This window comes from Aulonocara sp. 'chitande type north' Nkhata Bay, linkage group LG16 (assembly GCF_057382095.1).
Source record: "Aulonocara sp. 'chitande type north' Nkhata Bay isolate Kocher_YH1m ecotype deep benthic linkage group LG16, A_spYH_male_GT1.1, whole genome shotgun sequence".
Classification (NCBI taxonomy): domain Eukaryota; kingdom Metazoa; phylum Chordata; class Actinopteri; order Cichliformes; family Cichlidae; genus Aulonocara; species Aulonocara sp. 'chitande type north' Nkhata Bay.
The window spans coordinates 38,660,950-38,685,273 of NC_141359.1; the positions used below are offsets into that span (position 1 = coordinate 38,660,950).

Sequence of the window (24,324 nt, forward strand, 5' to 3'; positions counted from 1 at the left end):
CGTCCTGAGTGGAGGAAAAATAGGCTAAAGGAAGTGTGCGTGTGCATCCAGTCTGTTGAGCTAAATTTAGAGCCCAACAGCGGTGTCCCCAACAGCTGCTGACTACCATGTGTGAGAGAGGGAGGGAGCGGAGCAGAAACATTATAGTCAACAGCATCTCTCGGCCTACGCTCGCCAATTTTTCTTCCCGTTCCTCTTCTTTCTGCCCTCCTTTAACAGAAGCTCGCCGTTTCTGCGTCCGGTTCCCTCCCGTCACACCTCACGCCGCCTCCCCTTTTGCCTTATCGCAGATCGATCTGTCAGATGAGGAGGGGTCAAGAGAGACATTTAGATTTCTGCCTCTTTCTTATTTCTGTTCACAGCAGCCTGACAAATGAGCCACACTTAGATGGGGCATGACTCACGCTCTGGGTGTGTGTGTGTGTGTTCATGCACGTGTGTGTGCGAGCAAGTATGTAAAATATATTTAGCAAGCAGCGATGAGTCACAGCAGCAACAAAACTAGAGGAAGGGATTAGGTTACTCTGCTCCTGCCGCTCATCAGCAGACTTTCTTACTGTGGTCACGCGTGTGCGGTTTCTGAGTCATTTTTATAGCGTGTGCGTTTCAGGTAATGCACAGATTGATGAGGTAATATCGGCGTGGTTAAAGCCTCGGACTCTCTGGTGTTGGCACGGTCTTTTAGCCCACGCCTTCAAGCTCTGGCAGGAGGTCAGAGGTTAAATGAACAGTTGATAGGACACGTGAGTCAGCCAGCTGAGAAGAAATGAGAGATTTGCTTTTCAGAGCTCGGGTCAGACTTACAGAAGATTGTGGTGGAGAAGGAAGCAGGAGTACAAAAGCACTGTATGAGAACCAGAATCAGCTCCAAATTAATTTAATTAATTCAGTTTCTTCTTAAAATGTAAATATTCCACAACAGTTTAAAACTAAACTTGACTAAACCCTAAAAATCACCTGACTGTGGGACCAATCCCAAAGGATTTTATCTGTACACTCAGATCTCATCACGCAAGTCTACGAGCTGTGACTGCTGTCTGTTTAAAGATGCACTGATTGTAAATAAGCTTTCGCGGCTCACCTGCTTTGCTTTCATTGAGCGCTTGTAGCTGCCGTGTGGTCATGTATTGGTTTCTGGACTCGGTCATAATTTCAGTGTCTGCATACATCAGTAAAAGTAGGTTTTGTGGTACTTTTTCCTGCAGTGCTCTTAATTTTAAGCCTTAATGGTATCCTCTAAGACAGGGGTGTCAAACATAAGGCTGGGGGCCCAGAATTAGCCCGGCAAAGACTTGAATCTGGAAATGTGGATGAGGGGATAAATTTTGGACTTTTAACTGCATTAGGAAGTTTTCCAGCTTTTCCTGCTGATAAAGATAAAGACCTCCCTCATGGCCAGTCATACAACACCAGACTAATTAAGTCAGAGATTTGGCTGGATGGGTGGAAATGAGAAGAGATGACGAGGCAGACGTGACAGCAGAGAGGAGGCTAAATGTTGTGCAGCATGAAAATGTGTAACGAGTGGAAAAGAGGAGAGTGTGTCGCGTTGTTTGAAAGTGGAACGTCAGCGTCTCAGGACTGAAGATTTAACTCCGCTTTTCTGCTTCCAGGTTGAAAATAGTGAAAATCTCCTTCAAGTGCAAACAATTCTTCATCCAGCTGAGAAGAGAGGCAGTAAGTACACACACACACACACACACACACACACACACACACACACACACACACACACACACACACACACACACACACACACACACACACCTGTTAACCTCTGTGTGTGTGTGTGACAGCATCAGATTAACCCCCTGCTGTCTGTGTCCTGGGCGTCTCTGTTGTAATCCCTCCCTTTTGTGTTGTTTCACCCTTGAATGTGTTTCTGCTTTCAACACAACAAACAGCATGTTTGTCTCCACCACAAATATTTACTCTCCTGTCCTCATTTAGCCCTCTTAAACCCGACGTAATATCTTAAGCTCAGCGTTATTACAAAGCAAACAATTACAGCCGCTGGCAACTCCTGTTCTCAAGCATCGTTCTCAAGATTCGACGTTAAGCTTCCTCATTTTTCAGTGTGTTGTTGTTGCTGTATCAACACATTTCATTCCAGGTGTTTCAGATCATAGTTCAGGAGATTAGTTGTTATTATTGATGACAATACAAATTATAATACACAGGAAAGTTTGAGTGTTGATCATGTGAGAGCGCACACAGGACGAGTATTTGTATTTGCCAGCATGAGACCAGCGCAGGTCAGAGACTCTGAGTCAGGTAGAAGGTGGAGCTCGGGTGTAGGTGAGTTGCTAAACAGCTTGGTTTCATGGCCCGTCTGAAGTTAAGCTCATGTTTCTGGTGTTGGTTGTGTGTGCATTATTCTGTCTGTAAACACAATAGTTTAAAAACTTAATTCTAATAAATCTTGTAGGGGTGTCGAGTGGGCTCATCTTAACGAGCCGTTTAAATTTGCCTTCCACCCACCAAGGTCTTCAAGATCAGCTTCATGAGTTATTATTGGAAGATGGACAAAAAGCCTTCGAGCTTAGAAACCGTGGTTCTAACACGCGAGCTGTGGATTCTCAACATAAGGACATGATCACATATCAGGTCAGATTTGACCTCTGACCTCTCCAACAAGTTCAGTCCAGTTGATCTGACTTTGAAAGTCATAGTAATGTTAGTTTAGTATGTTTGTATTTTTAATGAATGCACTATATCCACATCAATAATAATTATACTCAGCAGTGCAGATAACAAAAGCTCGCACTTTTACGTTTAAAAAGAAAACTAAATATAGACTGGGTCTAGAGAGTATTTTAAATTCAGGGAATTTAAAATAGAAAGTAGCTCGTCCACAGAAGGACTGGTAGCTCCCCTTACGATAAGGGTTCAGATCGCGCGAACAGGTGTGAAATGTGTGTGTTTAGTTTGTTTGTTTGTTTGTTTTAATCAATCTTAAATCATGCTTTTTATTTGTTTTTGTTTCTAATGTCTCTGTAAAGCACTTTGAATCACCTTGTTGTTGAATTGTGCTATACCAGGGGTGCTCACACTTTTTCCGCATGTGAGCTACTTATAAAATGACCAAGTCAAAATGATCTACCCACTACAAAAATCCAAAACATATACTTATTTATAAATATATTGAGGATTCTTTATATCTACAATGTATATACATGCATAACCGCAATATCCAATATTTCACAACACAATTAACTATGTAAATTTTTTGTCATTACCTGAGTTTACTCTGATGACTTGCACTGAATTGAATCAGCCAGGGATGCATAGTCCGGACAGTAGCTGCTGACGGCCAGGTTTAAGAGAAAAAACCGAGAGCTAAAAATTGGAGTTAACTCGCTGACTAGCTTGTCAGTTTTACTACACTTCGCGCCGCTGTTTGCGCATGCGCAGCGACCTAAGCGTCAGAAAAAATCTGATGTCATCTGACTGGCTTCCCTGTATCAATCAAGTGACGGGATGGATGATAGGCTGGCATCTATTTTTTTAATGCCATGCGATCTACCAATACTACCTTTGCGATCGACTGGTCGATCGCGATCGACGTATTGAGCACCCCTGTGCTATACAAATAAATTTGCCTTGCCTAGAAAATAAAAACAGTTTTCTTAAAAGCTGCCTTGGTGGAGTTTGTGCTCTCTGAGCGCTTCTTGTTTATTTATTTCTGTTTTTTGGCTCCGGACCAAAAGTGTTAACAAGCTAAATGTTTGAAATAGACTCAGAGTACTAAAGACAAGCTTATCTCAAAGTAATGAAGTGTGACGGGGCTTTTCCTGGATTTTTGCTGCTCTCTGAGCCACACGATGTTTCTTTCTTGCACAGTTATCACCCCCTGAAGGCCCTTTGTGATTCAGGAGAAAAGAACCTGTCTGAAATCGCTCAAAGTAGAGAATAAAAAGTAATAGCAGGGCGGCAAACATGTGCAACAGTTTGTTACTGTAGCTAACAGTTATGGATGATCGGAGCAGGTCACGAACTAACCCCGTCCTCTCCTCGCTGCACACAGACCGAGTCTCGTGAGACGCTGCTCGGCTTCAACATGGTCAACTACCGGGCCTGTAAGAACCTGTGGAAAGCCTGCGTGGAGCACCACACCTTCTTCAGGCTGGAGCGGCCCATCCCGCCGCAGAAGAACTTCTTCGCCTACTACTTCACCCTGGGCTCCAAGTTCAGATACTGGTGAGAACCGCAGGCCACAAACACGAGCTGTCAGAGAAGCACCGGAGAGCCTCTGAGCATCCAGGGTCTCACATGTCCAGCACACACACAGATATGTGGGTGGATGCTTTGTCTGGCCCTCCTCCTTCGCGTCAGTTTGCGAGGCTGAAAGTGGCCGCCGTTTGCCTTTGAACCTTCTCGCACTACCTTGCCCCTGAAAAGCACGGCTTAATTATTCATGGTTTGCCTGAAACAAAGTAACCGAATTCGTGTTTGGCCTTCCGACCGTTGTCTTTCAAGTTTTGCGGGAAGTGTTTGTGTCCACGTGAGAGCCAGCCGTGCATTTCATTTCATTTTCCGTCACGCTGCCGCCGCCCTCCTCCTTTCAGACAGAGCATTCCTTCCCGTTTGGTTTGATAGTTTTTTGTTTTTTACTTCAAGTTGGAAACATAAAATAAAATGAGGTTTTCTCCTCGCTGCTTTATGACATTGCACTGTGTCAACTTTGTTTCACTTCACTGGCGCCATGTTTTTCGTTTCCTTTTTCTATGAAATGTGAGCGAGAGCTGAACTGAGAGCTGGAGGTCTTGTGATGCATTATTGAGCAGCAGTGATGCAACGTGAGCTAGGCTCGTCTGATGTTTGGCTCCGCTGAGTGCGAGTGGTTGAGATATTGACTGACTTTTCAATAAGCACAGACCTGAATTGTGAATTTGTGCTGTTAAAAATCTTATTAACTTTGTTTCAGAAGATGAAATATGCTGTGCTTGTTACTGGTTGGCAGGCAGCTCATGGTGTTTAGATTTCTTAAAGATCGGAGGAGCTAATTCACTGAAGTGCCTCTCGTTATTAGAATAAGGCAGCACGGTCTTGTTGTGTTAAATAAAATCGATATGCATTTATGGATTTATCACATTTGTCACAGAAAACCTTCGATAGCTGCTTTTTGAAACTGTCCTAAACTTAAGAGTTGTTTTTGTCGTCTTCAGCGGGCGGACGGAGGTGCAGTCTGTGCAGTACGGGAAGGAGAAAGGCATCAAGGACAGAGTGTTTGCCAGGTAATTCTCGGGTTCTTGATGGTCAGCTGATGATTCATGTTGATTTTGTGCAACGCTGAGTTAGTGCGTCTGTCTGAGCAGGTCACCCAGCAAGCCGCTGGCCAGGAAGTTGGTGAGTGGAACCGACTGGGAGTCGGTCAGCAGGAACAGCCTATCGGACGAGAGATTGGAGACCCAGAGCCTGCCCACTCGCTCCCCGCCCGGCACGCCCAATCAGTGAGTTCTGAGTACAGTTCAGCTGTCTCCGTAACTCTTCACCTATGTCCCGCAGACCTGGACTTATCTGGGATTCAGACAGCAGAGATGTGATAGCCCAAATGTTCACCTGCCAGCTGCTGGTGCAAAGTCCATGTCAGATTGTGCCGATGTGGGAAAAGAAAATAGTCTGGTGTGTTCATCCCAGCACATCTAAAACCTGCAGCTCCCCCACCCTTTTGTGCTCTGTTATTATAGATTAACGAGAAGCTTATAAAGTAAATAAAACTGCTGTATTTCTGCAGGTAAAAGTCTGCTTCACTGTGGAGACCAGGCTCTGGTCCAACTTCTGCTTTCTTTCTCTCCTTTTGGACACCTGTTTGTGTTTTTATTGAACTTGTCAAGAATTAATTGGTGGGTGATAACGAGTTTTTCAAGAGTCGTTGCTGGTTCTGAGTGGCTCCGCCTCTTTTACCACAACGTTTGTTAACTCAGTATTCAGCCAGAGAAACATCGACTTCAGTCTGAGCAGCACTGCTGGGATCTCCTCGACCATAATGGCCATTTATGGCTTTCAGCCTTACATGAGGAGAAATCGTAAGGCAGGCTTAAAGATGACAGAGAGCAGGTGAATAATCTTCCAGTTGTTCAGCATCTGTTATGAATCAGATGAAGGCAGAGCGTCATTAAAGTGTCAAATCTGGATGTTTTAATAAGCAATGCCTCCTTGCAGCCTTACAGCTGACATAAATCCAGACGCGAATGTAAAAAGAGTTAAATTGTAAAGATCACGAGCTTTAAATCTGAACGTCTTGCTGGTAAATAAACGAATGATGCGTTTGGGGTCACGTTTCCATCGCTGCCCTTGAACACTGTGTGTCTGCGTCTGTTTGTTTGTCAGGAACTCGCTGTTTGTCCAAGAAGGCACGCGACTACGGCCGTCGTCGGTCGGCCACCTGGTGGATCACGTGATCCACGCTTCACCCAGCCTGCCCGTCTTCTCCTCCAATCACAAGTCGGCGTCGTCCACGCAGGCTAACAGCATCAGCCTGGACTCCACACCGTAAGTCGTCTCCTTCTCCTTTAACGCACGTCCCACTCACGTTTCTTCAAGCTCTTTGTATTTGGGCAGCAAACATCAGCTTTGGACTCGGTGGCAGAGCGGTGGTTGGATCATAATTTGACTGCTTCGTAAATAGAACGTCCCCCGAACACAGACACCCTTTAATTTACATTTTACTCATCAGATTTAGTCTGAGAGTACTGCTGAGTTGACAGCTTTTGTTTTTAGTCTGCCTGTCGGTGTCTGTGGCTTCTCCCGACAGTTCACACCCTCCCAGTGTCACTTAGCTGGCCCCAGTGGAAAGATGAACCCTTTGAAAAACAGCCCGTAAAATGTGTTTATAGCGCATAGCAGGGCGGAGCGCTTGTGCAACAGGGCTGAACTAGGAATTAGCACGCGCGTGTGTGTCTGTGTGCGCGTGTATCTGTGCTTTCTGGATCTCCTTAAAATGCTCTCACACTGTGAAATATTCGTCGAGTCGTTTAATAAAGTTCCACACGGCTGCTTCGGCGTCTGAAATCTTGCATCGAGCTGGTAGGAGAGATGGATGTCTCAGTTGGACGTCAGGATGGTTAAGTAACATTTAAGTGGTAGTTCCTCTGCCTACAAAGCTGCACACGCAGACGAACACGCCAAGTCAGTGGCTCATCGCTCTGTTACGGAGCCAGAACATGACATAATCACCTGCTCGCCCTTCCTCCCTCTCTGTTATTGTGTGCTTCGTCCATCGTGGTAGTGGAAATAAAAACAGGCCAAAACAGCGTTTTATGAGGTGAACCTCAGATGCTTTATTTTGGAGTTTGCATGTTTAACCCTTCAGACTTTAGTCTTTCCTGATGAAAACAAGTCTTCACATTTAGTGTCAAAGCACCTCAGGTCCGTGAGTAAGAGACATTCATGATCCATGTTACCTGTTCAGGTTAAAAGCAAAACACATCACGGTTTAGAGAATATATAAAAGCTATGAATTCACTGATAATATTAAACCTGGTGAATTATTTTGATTACACTTTATAATGCTGCCTGTGAAGTATTTGGAATTATTTGAATGCATTATTTAAATTTAGTTACAATGTAACATACACGAGGTTCTACTTAAATGAGCTTCCAGTACAATTCCTTTGTTTCCTGTAACGGTTGTTAGTGTTATTCTACCCAGCTTTGAGTCCATGTAGGTAAATATCATTTCAAAAATTGCTGTGACGTTGCACGCTCAGTTGAAGGTCGAATTATTACAAAGCGTTAGCGTTGTTTTAAAATTTGTTCTATTTTCAGCTACAGTTGTTCAGAAGCACATCTATCAGTTTTAATCACAGCGCTATACTTAGTATTAGCCACGTTCCTTTTGCTGTGAATGTTTTCTGCAACTGTGCAGAAGAGAATTGGGACGCTAACCATTAGAAGAAATGTTTTTAAGTAAGTCTTTCAGCTTCAGTGGTTATGAACCTCAACCATGAATCACTTTTTGATATCAGCCGCTGGTTGGAACCGCTGTGGTTTGGCTTTGATATAATTTATCAAATAAATTCTGCCTTTTCGAGTGAATATTTGCAGCATTGCTTGCGTGTTTTCAGGTGGATCACTCCTCGGCATTACGCGTTGGAGATTTTCCTCCAGTTAAACTAAAAGGAGATTCTGCTTTTTGTCACCACGCCCTTTAAAAAAAGCCCCAATGTTCTGTTTTCTAGTGGCGTGAAGTTGAAAATGATCTGTTTAGCTAACCACAGTACACTGGAGGGATCCTTATTTTTAATTGCAGTGTCTTTATTTCCTTGACAGCGTCAGGGAAAAAGCCTGGCGTGATTATGCCTTTGGCCGGAGCTGGGAGTTTATGACACGGTGGATTTTCTTTCGTTTGTTATTGTCGGATTAAACGTCGATTGGGTCATCCTCTTTACAACAGCGCGGCGCTGCACACGCAGACTTCTCGCTGCAGTGCCAGAAGGCGTGGCGTTGTTTTCGCGTGCACCCAAATTATGTGCTGGTGCATCTAAATGAAAGTTGTCATAATAAATTATTTTCTGTGCTGTAATCAAACTCTTTTCTCTGAATTCAAAGCAAAGGCAGGCTTTGGTGAATTATTTAGTTGGAAAATAAAAACTGGGTGTGCACTGAAACAGGTCTTAAATTTGTCTTTTTGTGGTTTCTAAAGCAACATTTTTCTTTATTGCAGCTCCTTTTAGCCCTCTCGTGTACCCGCATATGATTTTTCTGTCACTGCACACTCATTTGGTTCCCTCTTACACAAAAATTTATCGAGCGATAAACATAGATCCAGTATGGAAGTATTTGATAGAAGGAAAGCTAAAAAGCAGGGCTTAGCCGTGTCCTCATCCCGGGGCTGGCCTAAGGTTGTGGCTGTCGCGCCGAGCAGATGCATAATGCAGGATGATGTGCAGCCTCGGCTCAGGCCTGCTGCGCGCTGCCCTTTCTCTCTCTGAAAGCCTGACCTGGTTTTGACCCATAATAAATGTTAGTTTGCATTCGTGTGTTTAAGAGACAAAGTGACAGTGGTAGCAGAAGCCAAAACAAAGGCAATGCTCTTTGACTTGTGCTTCTGCCCCCGAGGAGCGCCCGTACGCAGCAGTGCACACGCGTGGATGCAGACATGCACTGAAATGCTTTTACGCAGCAGAGACCGAGCCCTGATGATGCTGAAAGCCTCACCTGGCTGCTGATTCGCCGTACACGCCGACTGCTTCTTTATTGTCGGGATGATGGAGGGGGGATGTTTTCCTTCCTCCAGCAGCCCTTTTATCGAGGTTAATGCATTGTGACTAACACAGTGCTATTAAGCCTCCCTGTCTCTCACGGTCTCCTCGCCTGCTTTTCTCCATTTGTCTTCACTCCACCTCTTTAACAAAGAGGAAGACCATTGTTGTGTAGTTATCATGAATGCATGTTTGCGGCTTTGCTGTCCGTCCTCGAGCGCTCACAGCAGCTTCACAGGCTTCACAAATCCTGTGTTACTAACGGTATCGTAACAAATGGCGACACAAAGGACTTTGAAACGTGTTTCTCGCTGTCATCTCGCCTTCATTTTTGCTTTATTGCTGCTTTCTTCTTCTTCCTCCCGCCGTTTGCCTCCCTCAGGTCTCCAGATGGGGTGGATGGCCAGCCTCCAGCTCTCCCGCCCAAGCAGCTGAGCAGGAAGACCCTGAGCCAGATCATCCAGGCCCACTCCCAGCAAAGCCTGCTGGACAATCACCTCAATGAGATGTATGACGTTCCCGTCAATGCCGACAAGACCACGGTCAGTACGAAGGCGTCATAAAAAAAAACTGCAACAGTTTCTGTACAAGTAAATGGAAACTGTGTTAGCTTCAGAAGTCGTCTGATTCTAGATGTTTGAATATCTGAATAGATGAAGAGAAATCCCCGAGTATTTTATATTTGTGCCGTTTTTATATAATCTTTCTAAGCTGTTTAGAGTCTTTTAGCTCATTGTTTTGGCTGTTAAGCATCTACCGGCATCATATTAAAAAGGCGGGGTCGTTGCTGTCTTTGGTCCCAAGACTTATTTCTTCTATGAGTCTCTAAATCTGGCAAAATGAGGATGAAAGAAGGCGGCACGCTCTGCTTGGACGTATGTGTAAAAGGGACTAAACCTTAGAGGTGGTTTTAAATGATTTGGAAACGGTGACATATACCTGCAAATATTATGACACCTGTTGAAGTTTCTCATTCTGTTTCATTCTTTTTATGTGTTTCAGACTTGAATTTACTGGTTACATTTTTTAAAAAGTGACGTTTGTGCTAAAAATGCAAGAAAAGTTGGGCTGAAGTGAACCACTTTATTCTGGTGTACTGTGGTGCATTTATAGCCGTCTGTATTGTAATGTATTTGCAGTTGTACTCGTGTAACAGGAAAGAGAATGAATCTATTAAGCTTACAGGATCGGCCGCTGTTAAAGTCTGAGCGCTCGGAGCTGTTGTTTGACAATGTGCTGATCCGTGATGTTGACGTGATGACTTGTGTTCTTTCAGCTGAACGGAGTAGTCCCTCACGATAACTTGGTCCTGATCAAGATGAGACCGGATGAACACGGACGCTTCGGCTTCAATGTCAAGGTGAGAGCTGAGGAGACGGGAGTGAAAACTCCCCTCGCCACCTTTTATCTCTCCTGCAGCCGCTCAGTCTGACTTGTGTTTTTCTAGCTTATTTCTATGCCTGGTGTAAACCTTTGCCCGTGGGCACGTCATCTGTAAGCACGCGGACACATCCGCACTGCTTTCCCAAATGTTAACTCGACCCTAAATATAAAAAGGACGTTTGTGTAAGACGCTGTTAACGTGTGTGTGTGTGTCTGCAGGGTGGAGCTGACCAGAAAATGCCCATCATTGTGTCTAGAGTGGCTCCGGGAACCTCAGTAAGTCAACAAGAACCTCATTTGTCTTTACACTCTAGTGAGTTGCACATTTTTTCCTCTCACTCATAAAAACACGTCTTCAGCCGCCAAACTCTCTGAGGTCTCCGTGGTGGAGTCAGATTGATGCTGACTTTAGTATAAAACGTCCAGAAACACAAAACTTCAGCTATCTTATTTGTTTCTTCTCTTTCTCCTCTTCAGGCTGACCTCTGTGTGCCTCGCCTTAACGAGGGCGACCAGGTAGTCCTGATTAATGGGCGGGACATCTCTGACCACACCCATGACCAGGTAGTCATGTTCATCAAGGCCAGCTGTGAGAACCACTCCGGGGAGCTCATCCTATTGGTCAGACCTAATGGTGAGTGGTTGTTAGAGTGCCCAGTGCATTAAACACTGATCAGGTGTAACATCCTGACCGCTGACAGCTGAGGTGAATAACACCTATCTCTTCATCATGCCATCTGCTAGTGGGCGGGATATATCAGGGAGGAAGTGAATATTTTGTCCTCAAAGTTGATGTTAGGAGGAAAAATGGTCGAGTGTAAGGATTTGACAAAAGGCCAAACTGGGTCAGAGCATCTCCAGAACCTCAGCTCCTGTGGGGTATTCCCAGGGTGTCCCCCAGGGGTCAGTGTGCATCAGCGACAGGGTCATGAGTGGCCAACGGTCACGGATGAGCAAAGGCTGACCCGTGTGGTTCGATCAAACAGCAGAAAAAGTTGATGCTGGTTCTGATAGAAAGGTGTTAGAATACACCGAGCATCAGAGTTTGCTGTGTGCTGAGCTCCAGACCAGTCGGGGTGCCCATGCTGACCCCTGTTCACCACCGGAAACGCCAGCAACGGACATGTGAGCGTCAGAAATGAACCACAGAGCAATGCAAGGAGGTGTCCTGGTCTGATGAATCCCACCTCACAGCTCACAGGCCTCACAGGTATCTGTTGCTAACATCTTGGTGCGGTTACCACAGCAAAATGGGAACCAGCACAATATCAGGCAGGTGGTCATGATGTCATGTCTGATCGTTTACACCGACAGGCAAACTTCTGGTATTTAGGCCTTTACAGAAAGTAATGAAAGATCAGATTTTTAGAGGATATTTGTACACGTATAAACTGTAAGTACTCTCGAACACTAGTACTGTAGGTATGTGAGTAGCTCATATATTTTCTTCAGGCTTTAACCTTCAGAGTGTCTTTGTATGCTAGTGAGCTTCTTCTGCCACTTCCTGGGTTTGAATATTTGCTCCTGATGAGACTTGCAGTTTGTGCGGTGCGGCCGGTTTTAATTTAAGGACCGTAAACATTCGAATGAAGTGTTTTACAGGCTGAGTTTAACGTATTAACACATGGTGCAGCACACTCCTGAAAATGAAATGTGGTCAGAAACTGGTGGAAACGAGATCTGCGAAGCCGCACGTGGTGGTATCCGTACGTCTCGGCCGTATGTGTGTTCACCACATAGAAGACTCGTGCTGAAGCGTCTCCTTTAATCAGCGAAGTGGGGAGAAGTGCTCTTAAAGATGATGAAACAGAGAAACTGTTTGGTGTGTGGGTCAGAAACAGATCAAAGCAGATAGAAGAGTCCATCGAAGTTTGCTGTTGAAATGTTGGACTGTAAGTATTTACACACAGAGGACACGTGTTCTCTTTGTGCTCGAGTTTTGTTGTATTTAAAAGTTTGTTGTTTAACTCCATGTTTTTATTTTTGGGCTCTACTAGTGTAGCTTTGCACGACTTACAGTTGAGCGTTAACGTGTCCTCTGTAAGTCCTTTATCTACTGTCTTAAACGAGCTGTTTGGACTCCTCTTCCTCCTCTTCCTCATTCCTGATTGGCTGCTTCCTGCAAAGGACAGATTTGAGCAGCTCGTGGTTTGAGCCGCATGCTCGACACAACCACTTTCATGCGGATCCAAGATTAGAGCCTTTGCCTTACAGGGATGTAAGCTGAGCTCATTATTGTGAACTTTGTTTAATCTTAGCAGCGGTGATCTGTATATGTGTCAGATGGAAAAGCTCATAGATTCCTGTCACAGTTTGTTTTCCTCTCCTCTCCTGCTCAGCCATCTATGACGTGGTGGAGGAGAAGGTGGATCCAGAGCCAGATTTTCAGTACATCCCTGAGAAATCCCCTCAGGACCCGGCCCAGCTAGACCAGCATGCTTTGAGAGACTCTATGGTCGCACTGAAGGAAGGCCTGGGCGGCGGAGCCATACTGGCACAGTTTGATGTAAGAAGGACACGAAAAAAGTTCACACGCTCACGCACACGTGAAACTGCAGGCTCGAGTCGGTGGTTTGTCATTTATTTTAAAATATTTTGTTGATTAATTCTTTCCTCCACGTTCCTGATTTATGCGCTTTTAAAATTTATAATACATAAAAACGCACAAAACAAAGACAAATGCTGATATTTGTGTTCCTTGTCTTGCAGCAACTGTACAGGAAGAGGCCGGGGATGACGATGCTGTGTGCCAAATTACCTCAGAACGTTTCCAAAAATCGCTACAGAGACATCTCTCCCTGTACGTGACCCCACAGCGCTATGCTCGCTAACTTTCTCCTTTTTCTCATCATTTCCCCTCGACTTCTATTTTCTGACTTTTTCCAACAACTTTTAACAGAAGTAGCAAAGTAACGACCCGAGAACAAAGGATAAAATCCTCCTTAAATGCAAACATGCATTAAAGACACAGTTTGGACTTGTTGCTGTTTTTCTTTGCCTAATCTGACCCCCTTCTCTTGTTCGTCTCTCCCGACAGATGATGCCACCCGCGTCATTCTGAAAAGCACAGATGATTACATCAATGCAAATTACATCAATGTGAGTTATCTTTAATGTCTGCGGTTTTGCTTGCGTGATGCTCTGTTACACTGATGCTGAATCGCAGCCGGTGCATTTGAACAGGACTATCATATCACACGCTGCTCCAGTTTCGGAGCCGTGAGTTTGGGTCCTTGTGGCCATATTTGGACGAGGGGCTTGAGTGCTAGTTTGTCAGTGAATCCTGGAAAGCTGCACCCATCATCTGGTAGTTATGCTAAGTAACTGAAACTGGAGCGCAGACTTCTTGGGCTGGCTCTGCCACATGGCAGGCTGTGGTATCGGCCCGCCAGGCCTTTATTTTTCAAAGCTAACGGCAGCTTGCGTGTAGAAGAGGGTTACAAACAGAGAACAGGTGCTTCTTGGTAAGAATTTAATATAAGAGCGTAATATTTTAATGAATTGAATCTCCTTCCTGTGGGTGGCTCTGTCTGTTCATGTCATGCCTTCTCAGACCTACTGGAGGTTTGTTCCCTGCAGCAAACACGACAACCTTTGCAAACAGTGTTTCAGTGTGAAGGGCGGCATTTTAAAGCCTTGTTCACTCTGTGATCGGTAGTTGTTCGGCGTGAAGGACACAGGCCCTGCTTCCTCGCCGTCTAATCAGCATGAACAAATCCAGCTTCTCATCAGTGTCATTATTAATTCAGGGGCTGTAGGTAATCTGATAAAGACCTGGGATAATTTGACTGTTATTTGATTTGATAGAGTTGGGACGCTCATGGAAAATGACCATTCATTTATTCTCTGTTAGCTAGAAAGTGTAGTTAATGACATGTTGTATTGGGACAAGCGCTGATCCAAAAAAACAACAAAATAAGTTGGAGTAAGATGCAAATCTAATGCAGTCTCTGCTTCTTTAACCTGAACCTCTGATGTGTGTGTGTGTCGTCCTGTGTAGATGGAGATTCCTGCGTCCAGCCTGATAAACCGCTACATCGCGTGCCAGGGCCCGCTGCCCAACACCTGCCCCGACTTCTGGCAGATGACGTGGGAGCAGGGCTCATCCATGGTGGTCATGCTGACCACCCAGGTCGAGAGGGGGCGGGTATGTAAAAGATCTCTTCAAGGACGAGGGCAGGAAACTGAAAATGTACTGTTAGAAAGAGCCGTTTGAATTTAACGTTTCGCCGGTAAGCGGCACAGGTTACGACGCTGAGGCGTCTGGTCGAGCTGCGTCGTAATGCCTCAGTATATTTAATTATTTACAAAAGTCTGCAAAGTCTCACACGCTGCAGACTTCTCTGCAGCTCAAGCCGTTGTTAGTTTTGGAAAGAAGTAATCCTTAACACAACATTACGTAACAACGAAGCTTCCAGACACGGTGCAGATAAAAAATCTCTGGACTCGATCTACAGTTTACATCCAGGGATGAGAAATTGGAGAAACTGGACATGTTTAATGGTTTGAAATGTAACGGCGAGGACGCGATGGGTAGATGCTGAGAGTCATAAGGTGTTTGATGTGTTTACAGGTGAAGTGTCACCAGTACTGGCCCAACCCTGACAACAGCGCCACATACGGAGACTTTAAAATCACGTGCCACAATGAAGAGGGCAACTCTGCCTTCCTGGTCCGGGAGATGACCCTCACACACACACCGGTAAACTCACACACACACACACACACACACACACACACACACACACACACACACACAGCCAGATCACATCAGAAAGTAAAGTCGATGACCCGGGCGGGCGAGGGCGCCCCAGAGGAAGACTCCGGGTCCAATCTCAGAGAGGGAACCGCGTCTCAGGAAGGATGAGCTGTCGAAGGACCCCGAGGAGGTGTGTTGCCATAGTGACCAGTGTGGGCTGTTCTTTTTCTGGCTCCCGCTGCAGCACGCGGGCCACATATTGGGATCTGGTTGCCACGACAACCCAAACACTCCAGTCGGCCACATTGCAGAAAAGGAGAAAGACGGAGAGCAGAGGAACAGAGAGTGGGATGAGGATGGTTTGAAGAACGGGGACGTAAGTTCGGTTCGATCGTGGCGTCGAAGCCTTCGGCGTGCTGCGGCGTGCTGCGGCGCGCTTTTAGTTCTTTCATGCTTTTAAACCACACACAGCCAGAGTACAGCACGGGCGCCAGAACGAGCCACGGCGGCCTGAGAGCAAAACAGAACCACCCCCTTTAACTAGATTCTTTGTTTGATACTTTCATTTATTATATTTTTTTATGGTCATTTCAAAAAACAAATAAAACGAATACTAGAACAAATAAGTCTCGGTCGTTGTGTCCTTGGGCGAGACACTTCACCTGTGTCTGCTGGTGCTGGTCAGAGGGCCCGGTGGCGCCAGTGTCCGGCAGCCTCGCCTCTGGCAGGTTTGTGGGTTTGTTTTCATCACTCTGATGATGTCAGAGAGCATAGATATTCTTAATATGGTCATCCACACCCCGCTCTGGCTCCACCTACCCCTCTGTTCTTATCTTTTAATCTTAAGGAGGATGGTTTGAAAAGAATGAGGAACACGAACCAACGGATTTCTCCAAAGCTCCTCTGACTCCAAGTAAACAGATATCTTTCTGGAAATGAGCACAGCAGATCCCGCCTTGATCTCCCTGTGAGGAAGAGGAGGGGGAGGCCAGTTTGGGGTATTCAGTGCTACAAATCAGCTGACCCAGCTGTTCGTGTGCCTCTTTTTGAAGGAGGTGCCTCTGAATGTGCCAGAGATGCAGAGTGAAGCATGAGCCCAGGCTTTTTAAGTGCAGCGACACACACACATGGGAGGTGGGCGGGGCTTCTGCGCCTGGACGTCCACTCTCGGTGACGTCATACAGACCCAAGAACAGAAAAACCTGCAAGAAATGAAACTTTTGGCTCACAGGCATTATTTGTGTGACCTCACCGATTGTTTAATATGAGCATTCGCCATGGAAACGGTAAAAAAAGGATGATGGATCCCCTTTAGTAAACCACATGCTGCTGTATTGTCTCCTGTTAAATGGGCACTGTTCGGGGAGTTGATATATAAAGTTGGTATGAATAAGTAAACCGAAGGCTTTTGTTTGTTTGCTGCGTGTAACATGTGTGATGTGTAAACGTAGCGTCCGAACGGCGAGCTTTCGTGCCGGATCAGCTGTCTGTTTTTCCCGATCGCTTTCCTGCGTGCGGTCCGCGCAGCGTGACCTTTAAAGTATACGGCTATAAGAGGAGCCAATTAGCATTCTCCTCTGCCTGTGATTGTTGCTATGGAGATAGATGTGTTACCATGGCGATACGGCGAGGCAGTATTAAAGAGGAACACAGCGGCTCTGATTCGCACAAGAAACGGTGGTCAGTGCTTGGTTTCTTCTGCAGGGTGTGTGTTTGTGTGTCACGGTGATCCCGTGGGGTTTAAATCCTACCAACTTCGATTTTTCCATCATGGTTGGACCTTTTTTTGTATTTTTCTTGTCCCTGATGAATCGATAAAAGAGAGAAGATCTCGTGTTTATTCAGTGTCTAATAGAGACACTAAAAAATGTTTTCATAAGATGTGATTTACCAAATGTGTCCAGCAGAGTAAAAAGAATTAAACTGCTGTTACTTCTTCGCTCTACCCGTTTCATAACATAATTACACAAACAGGGTTCTGTGTTGTGTATCCCCAGGATGCAGAGCTCAGTGAAACATGCTTAGCGGTCTCCCACATAAAATACAATTCCTTGTTTTGGCGTGAGTGTGGTTGACATTTGAAAGTGAGGAATTCTTTGTGAGCTTTAGGTCTTCACTGAGGTCAGGGTGAATACCCTCAGTTGGTCTTCAGTGCCCTCCATCATGAAGAAGAAGTCTTTGTGTAAAAGATTACATAAAAACATAAAGGAGCATTTGTAGTCGGGCTAGTATCGGCTGGCTGTTGATGTATTGGTGTAAAGACGTTGCAGAAAAATGAGCCCCGGGGTAATCAGACGACTGTATCATCGGTGTTTGTTCAGCAGAGCAGATCTGATGTCGTCTGTAACGCTCGCGGTCTGCAGCACATGCAGCAGAGCAGCGTCACTGCTGCGGAGTCGAGCCGTGTCTAACTTCCCCTTTTAAACGTGTTGTATTTACACCGTTGCTCCAGCCAGCCGGAGAATCCTGGATGCAGGACCTTGGGAGTGTCCGGTGGCGTCTGGTGTTGGGAGGGTAGCCTCGGGTCCTGTAGGTCGAAAGGCTGAAGCTCTGTGGATCAGACTGACGTTACACCGTAGGTCTGAGTTTGCAGAGCGGGCCCACGGCACAATTTTCACTGCCTGTCAGGAATTCTGATCCCATTACTCATCAGCGTGTGCACATCTCAAACATCTTTACTGTATCTGCATCTCCAGAATCCAGCACTGCTCGTCCACTGATGATCTTTATTTTCTGTGTGTGTGCGTGTGTGCGTGTGTGTGTGTGTGTGTGTGTGCGTGTGTGTGTGTGTTCAGAGCGAGCAAAAGAGGGAAATCACTCAGATTCAGTACGTGGCTTGGCCCGACCACGGCGTTCCCGACGACTCCACTGATTTCCTGGACTTTGTGGCTCTCGTACGGACCAAACGGGCTGGACAGGACCAGCCAATGGTGGTGCACTGCAGGTACGGCCATTCTGTGTGAACCATGTGACCATGGCGAGCCAAAGATTACAGGATAAAAGTTAACCTGTCTGAGCTGGAAACGATGGATGTAGTGAAACGAGTGACTCTTCCAAACAGGTTTACTTCCAAGAAAAGTTCCAGTTTCCGTTACCAGAAAATGATTTCTCTCCTTTCCCAGGTCTCAAATGTTTGAACACCTCTCACCTGCTCCTCATTACTTCCTTCAGGGCAATTTGTTATACCTTAAGTCCCGCCTCCTTCACAGCGTGGGCAGTACCGTGACAATATAGCGCACAAATGATATCCATAAAGTCTCAGAATTGTTGGAATTTAGCTTATTTGCTCCTTACAGAGATTTTTGTTACTTCGTTAAATAATTAGTGTGTGTTATTAACAATCAAATGATCTTTCTTGATTTTTTTCCAGCGCTGGGATTGGTCGGACGGGCGTTCTGATCACCATGGAGACGGCGCTGTGTCTGATGGAGTGCGGTCAGCCGGTGTATCCTCTAGAAATTGTCAAGACCATGAGAGATCAGCGGGCCATGATGATACAGACACCTGTGCGTACGCAGCACCGTCCGCTTGCTCTCCGACGCTGTAAACTTTAAAAGCTTAAACTCTGCCTCCGCTTTTCTTTTCAGAGCCAGTACCGCTTCGTGTGCGAGGCCATCCTCAAGGTCTACGAGGAAGACCTGTTCAAGCCGCTGAAGACGGCCCTCTACCAGCAGAGAGAGAAGGCGGCTGACGAGAAGGAGGAGCGGAAAGAGCAGCAGAAAGCGGGAGAGGAGCGAGACGAGGCGGCGACGGCAGAGAAAGGGGAGGCGGCCAAGGTGGAGATGCTGGAAGAAGAGCTGGACGGAGAGGATGACGACGAAGTCGAGGTGCTGGATGTGGGAGAAGTGACAGAAGAGGGGGAGGAAGAGGAAGAAGAGGAGGAGGAGGAAGTGGAGGAGCCGAGCGTCGCCAGTGCCACCAGCGTGACGAGCGAGACCAGCGCGAACCCCGATCCCGCTAACCCGTGACGTGGGTGGGCGGGGCTCACCGGGAGGAGGCCGGACGAGAGAACAAAAGCACTGTTGCACTTTAAGCTGACAAAAAATGAAACGAACAGACAAACTGACATGAAAACCTTTGGACGTGATGAGTTAAAAAACCCAGCTGTGTCGAACAGGTACCTTTAGGGGGAGTTAATGTTCAGGGTAACGAAAAGAAGAATCAAAGAATGAACGAGATGATAAAACGTGGATGGGGAGTTGCTGTAGTGCCATAAGTACGAAGGGGAAGGGCGGCCACTGTGGATGGAACGCCTCCCCTCCGCTCTCTCTCTTATTATTTTAGTTTTTTTAAATCCCAAAGGGTTGCCCTGTCCCCTTCGGAGTGAGTCTGCCAGACGGACCTGCCTTTTTTTTTTTTAGTGTCCTTTTAGCAGATAAAGAGAAAAACCTTATCTTTTGTTCCTCAGAGTATTTATTGTGTTTTAGTTTGTGTCAAACCCTGTCCACTGAACAAAAAAACGCTGTATGTTTTGTTTGTACAAGTCTAGAGCTTCATGCTTTCCTGATTAAATCTTAGGTAGTAAAGTAGTGTGATTCCTCTTCTTCGAACTACTTCATTATTTCTTTTGATTTTTGTGGTTTGGGGGGGCAAAAACAACAACAGTGATTTAATTTATTGTACTTGCTTTGATCTTTCTCGTCTCGCCTCTCGTTCGGCGCTGGGGGGAGTTTGGTACTCGATCCTTCTGTGAGCGGTGTGTTTGAGCCCACAGACGCACACGTGGACGTTGTTTGGCGGGGTTTTTGATCCTCGTCACCACAGCTCCCGTCCGCTTTCGCTCACTTTCACGCTCCTGCATCGATTCGCTTCTCGCTAAAAACCGCGGTGTCCTCGAGCCGGACAGCGTCCCTCCGACCAGAGGGGCGCACCGTGGATTAGGATTAATGTGGAGCCTGAAGTCTTCATCGTGGCAAAGATGGTTTCTTTTAACCGAGCTGGATCCCGCCGGGCGGTACCTTCTGCTGAACCCGGTCCGAGCAGGTCATGTCAGTGTTTTGGCTTAAAATCATCAGGAAGCGCCACATTTTCCTCACTGTCTACCTGAAAACGCCATTCATGTTTTATATATGCAACCTGTAGAGCCCAGTTACAGATGTGAAGCTACAGCAACATAAACTCTGCTGCAATGAATTTGAATGTGTTCATTTGGTGATTAAGGTTTTTTTTAATTACACTGCGGGAAGTGAAGACGATTAGAAAATTCTTCAGGAATGTTCGATTGGCCACGAAATGAAAGTGATTCCCTCGTCTCCTGCAGTATCCTCTCACGTTTCACACCTCTAATCTCTGGCCACATCAAATTCTTAATCAAATATAGTCATTTGAGTTAATTGGTCCATTTCATTTTGCAAAAGAAGAGTCAGACTATATGTCTGTATGCTTTATGTGCGCCTGAAGCAGAGATCCTGGAGAAAGAAAGCCTGGATATGTTGACCTTGCTTCCTCAGGCTGGAAATACTGGTCTTCTTTATGCAACTCAGATAGTTCTTGCTTTCTTTGCACAGGTCTTTAATGTTTAAAGGAACAGGTAGAGGGTCAGACATCTGTGGGTGAAAGCTGCTACAAGTTTTGTGCAATCAGTATTGTTTTTCACCCCCCACAGCGTTTGCACAATAGTAGCAAACTTTAATCGCTCCCTCCATCGATCTCCCCGCGTTTAGTCTTTTTGTTTTTTCAGCCCAGACCGGAGCAAACCCGGGTACATGCTGACAGTCCAGGTGGAAGTGTGGTTACTCTGAGCAGTCACGCGATTCAGCGTTAACCTGAGAAAAACTCGCTGTGAGAGGTCTGACAGCAGCCTGTGCGTGAGAGTTGTTTACAGAAGCAGCACAAACACAACATTCAGCCGATATTTCCCTTTTTGTTGGTTCTCTTTTCCCTAAACGATACCTCATCTTTGTAAGACATGTTTAGATTATAGGTGAGACTAAACAATTTTCGTATTTTCATTTCACAGAACCCAGGTAGTCGGTTTTATTTGTAAAACCCGGTGATGCTGCTGCGCTCGAGTGTGGCGATGAGTTTCATCTCGGCTCTCGCAGCGGATTCTGCTGGAAACAAATACCGCTGTGTGTGTGTGTGTGTGTGTGTGTGTGTGTGTGTGTGTGTGTGTGTGAGAAAAATACGAATGTGTGTTTTCGGTTTTCGTCCTCCGTTACCTCTCCCTCTCTGTTCCTCAGCCATCTCTAACATGTACTTTGGCAGCTGTCTGCTCTCAGCCTGCTTGCCTGTAAACTGGAATGAAAGGTTGAGCCGTGAAGCCGCAGACCTGCTCGAACCTGATCTCAAGTTTCTGGAAAAAACAAGACAAAAGAAACAAAATAAGAAATAGAAAGGGAGCCTTCCTGAAGTGTGGTTTAAAAAAGAAACTGGTTGAATCTTCGCCTGTGAAACAATTCACTTTGTGCTCATGCCTCCTTTTCAAACAGCTGAATCATCCTTGTAGAGGTGGGATTAAGAAGAGCCTGGAAACTGCTTTCCTCTTCACTCTTTTCTTTCTTCCCTCCTCCTCCTTAATCTCTCCCGTGTTGCATCCCTCTCCCAAAATTGGCCTAACACACTTCAGTCATTTCTGCAGAGCCCACGCAACATCCACAGTTCTCTCCTCATTGTTTTCCCCAGCTGCCTCTCTTTTTGGATCATTATACATGGATCCCACTCTCTGCACGGCCTGGAGGCGAGTGACACATCCGTGCAGAATACCGTGGGTACAGTATCAAACAGCCTGTTTTCCACAGAAGGACAAACTGAGGCTAGTCATGGGAGGGCCGGCGATTTTTTTTAACTTTTGCTTTTATTGACAAACGCGCCGCAGGCCCACATCTGTGAGTGTGCACTCTGGAAGAAGTGAAGCTTTTGTTTTTGGCAGCAGAATTAAAAGTGCCACCAAAAAAAAATACAAAAAACTCGTCATGAGACGAGAAAACGTGCGGTGAGAGGTCGATGACGGAGGATTCGAGCCGTCTGTGTTCGACGTGTTTTTGTTGACACGTAATCGGTACTGTCTGTGTATCCAAGGTTACTGAGCTGAAGTAGTGTGGAGGGGCGCGGGGAGGGCTCGGGGTGTATTTTTGTAAAGATAACGAAGAAGAGACAGCACTTTGTAGAAGGCTGATTGGCGGGTAGTCCTACTGAGAGAGAAAGATGAGGCATAAAGCATTGTTCAGATGTTCTTCTTTTTAATTTATCTTTTTTAAATTTTGTTTGAAAATAAGACACCTGTAGGGATCAAGAATAAAAAAGAACTAACTACACAGTGCCACTTGCTAATTTTGTGTAAATAGTACTAGAACATGTAAATATAATGTTGTATATGAAAAAAAAACTTTAAAATAAAAGGGAAAATCATTTGTGAGCAGAAAGATTTTGTTTCTATTTTTATTTTTTTCTCTCCTTTGGATGATTCAAATGTGACACAAATGGTGTGTATTTCAACAATGCCCTTTCCAACTTTTTTTTTCTTTCTCATTTTATTTGAAAGGTAATCTATAACAGCGAGTGTTATATATAATGAACCACAACGTCATGAGAAATGTTTTACCGTATTATACCCTTGGTTAACTTCTACCTGTGTCATAAAATCCTTTGTCCTCAGTTGCTTGTTCCTCTCTGGTATCTTGGTTTTTACAGTGCTTTGGACATGTCTATAAGCTTGATTATGAACAATTAAAGCTTGTCTGTCAAAGCATGGAGACGTGGCTTCGGATCACCTTGCTTTTCCACACTGTAAAAGTGAGGTTGGGCAACGTTAGAGCGACTGGAGGCTGAAGATCTCGACTAGAATTATTTGGTGCCGTTTTAAGCGTAGAGTGAAGCCATCAGTCACACAAGGGAGACACAGTGCTGATGCTGTTAGTTGTAGCTGGAGAAAATGATGTTGGACCCCAAATGCACACAGTGTTAATATAGATAGACTTTCTGGGGTATAGCACCTGCCTCCATCTCCTCCTATCCCAGCATCCTCCTCTGTCACACCAACCCTCTGCATGTCCTCTTTCACTACATCCACAAATCTTCTCTGAGGTCTTTCTCTCTTCCTCCTGCCTGGCAGCTCCATCTTCATCATCCTTTGTCCAACATATCCACTGTCCCTCCTCTGCACGTGCCCTGACCATCTGTACTCATTTCTTATCCAACAGAAGGTCTTAGCATCTTCATCTTTGCCTCCTCGCCTGCATCACTGCCGATCTCGCTGCTTTCTCTTTCACTCTCGCTGCCACCAATCCACTTCTGTCACTCAGTTTTCTGGGGTATAAAAATCTGTTTGGGTTCCAGATGCAAACATGTGGTCAGTGTGCTGCATTAGGATGCAGTGCAGCAGTGCATGTGCACAATTTCAAAGGCACACATGGTGCATATGCACTTAGTTTAGTGATATTCACCCATTTTTAAGGTGCAGGGGAATCGGATTTGAGTGGCAAAGCTGTAAAACTTTGAACATTAATGTGCAAAAATCTGAAGACAGCTGAATCTTTTCAGATCTTAATCACAATAATATAGAAATGAATCAGGATAAGGCATTGTTTTAGCATTTTAAAGGCCTTTTGACAGAAGTCTGCCTGTGTACCTGGCCACAAAACCTCAAAGATGGGCTAAATTTAAAGGCACAGCTGTATTCATATGTGCAGGAAACAAAACTCTAATTTCAAATGAAACAGCATCAGTTTCTCAGAGGAGATGTTTGCTTTCCAAGTGCCTCTTTAGGTCTAGGGGCCAAGAAAGTTAAACCTATTTACTTCCAGAGTAATTTCTCGTGATAGTTTTCTTATTCTTAAAAAGGTCATTTCCCGTTTTTCCACAGCGTTCATTACTTTCTGTCTAGATATAGTAATAATGTTTGGGCACACCAATTCCCTTAAATGAACCAGCAGTTCCTACAGCAACCAGTAGGGGGTGATGCTGTTAAACAGTGGCCATACTTTATAATTCGAGTTCAGAAAAATTAAATGAGTGGTTAAATCCTTAAGCGCTGCAGCTTTCCAAAAGCATGCAAGCTGTTGCGAGTTACACGTTTACACATATTTGATTTTACGT

General features: G+C 45.4%; 1 protein-coding gene across 1 annotated transcript in view; it reads left to right on the forward strand.

Moving 5' to 3' along the window:
* Window positions 1-22,638, forward strand: part of ptpn4a (protein tyrosine phosphatase non-receptor type 4a) — a 70,975-nt gene extending 48,337 nt beyond the window's left edge. The window contains exons 11-27 of the mRNA XM_086266547.1: window positions 1,614-1,677; window positions 4,028-4,200; window positions 5,169-5,237; window positions 5,319-5,453; window positions 6,334-6,495; window positions 9,589-9,748; window positions 10,483-10,566; window positions 10,809-10,865; window positions 11,067-11,223; window positions 12,929-13,095; window positions 13,299-13,389; window positions 13,627-13,688; window positions 14,590-14,736; window positions 15,163-15,291; window positions 18,084-18,232; window positions 18,659-18,794; window positions 18,876-22,638. Of these exons, the coding sequence (XP_086122673.1) occupies window positions 1,614-1,677; window positions 4,028-4,200; window positions 5,169-5,237; window positions 5,319-5,453; window positions 6,334-6,495; window positions 9,589-9,748; window positions 10,483-10,566; window positions 10,809-10,865; window positions 11,067-11,223; window positions 12,929-13,095; window positions 13,299-13,389; window positions 13,627-13,688; window positions 14,590-14,736; window positions 15,163-15,291; window positions 18,084-18,232; window positions 18,659-18,794; window positions 18,876-19,256 (2,323 nt within the window). The 3' untranslated portion in view covers window positions 19,257-22,638. The remainder of the gene's footprint in view (window positions 1-1,613; window positions 1,678-4,027; window positions 4,201-5,168; window positions 5,238-5,318; window positions 5,454-6,333; window positions 6,496-9,588; window positions 9,749-10,482; window positions 10,567-10,808; window positions 10,866-11,066; window positions 11,224-12,928; window positions 13,096-13,298; window positions 13,390-13,626; window positions 13,689-14,589; window positions 14,737-15,162; window positions 15,292-18,083; window positions 18,233-18,658; window positions 18,795-18,875) is intronic.
* Window positions 22,639-24,324: the final 1,686 nt, after the last annotated feature.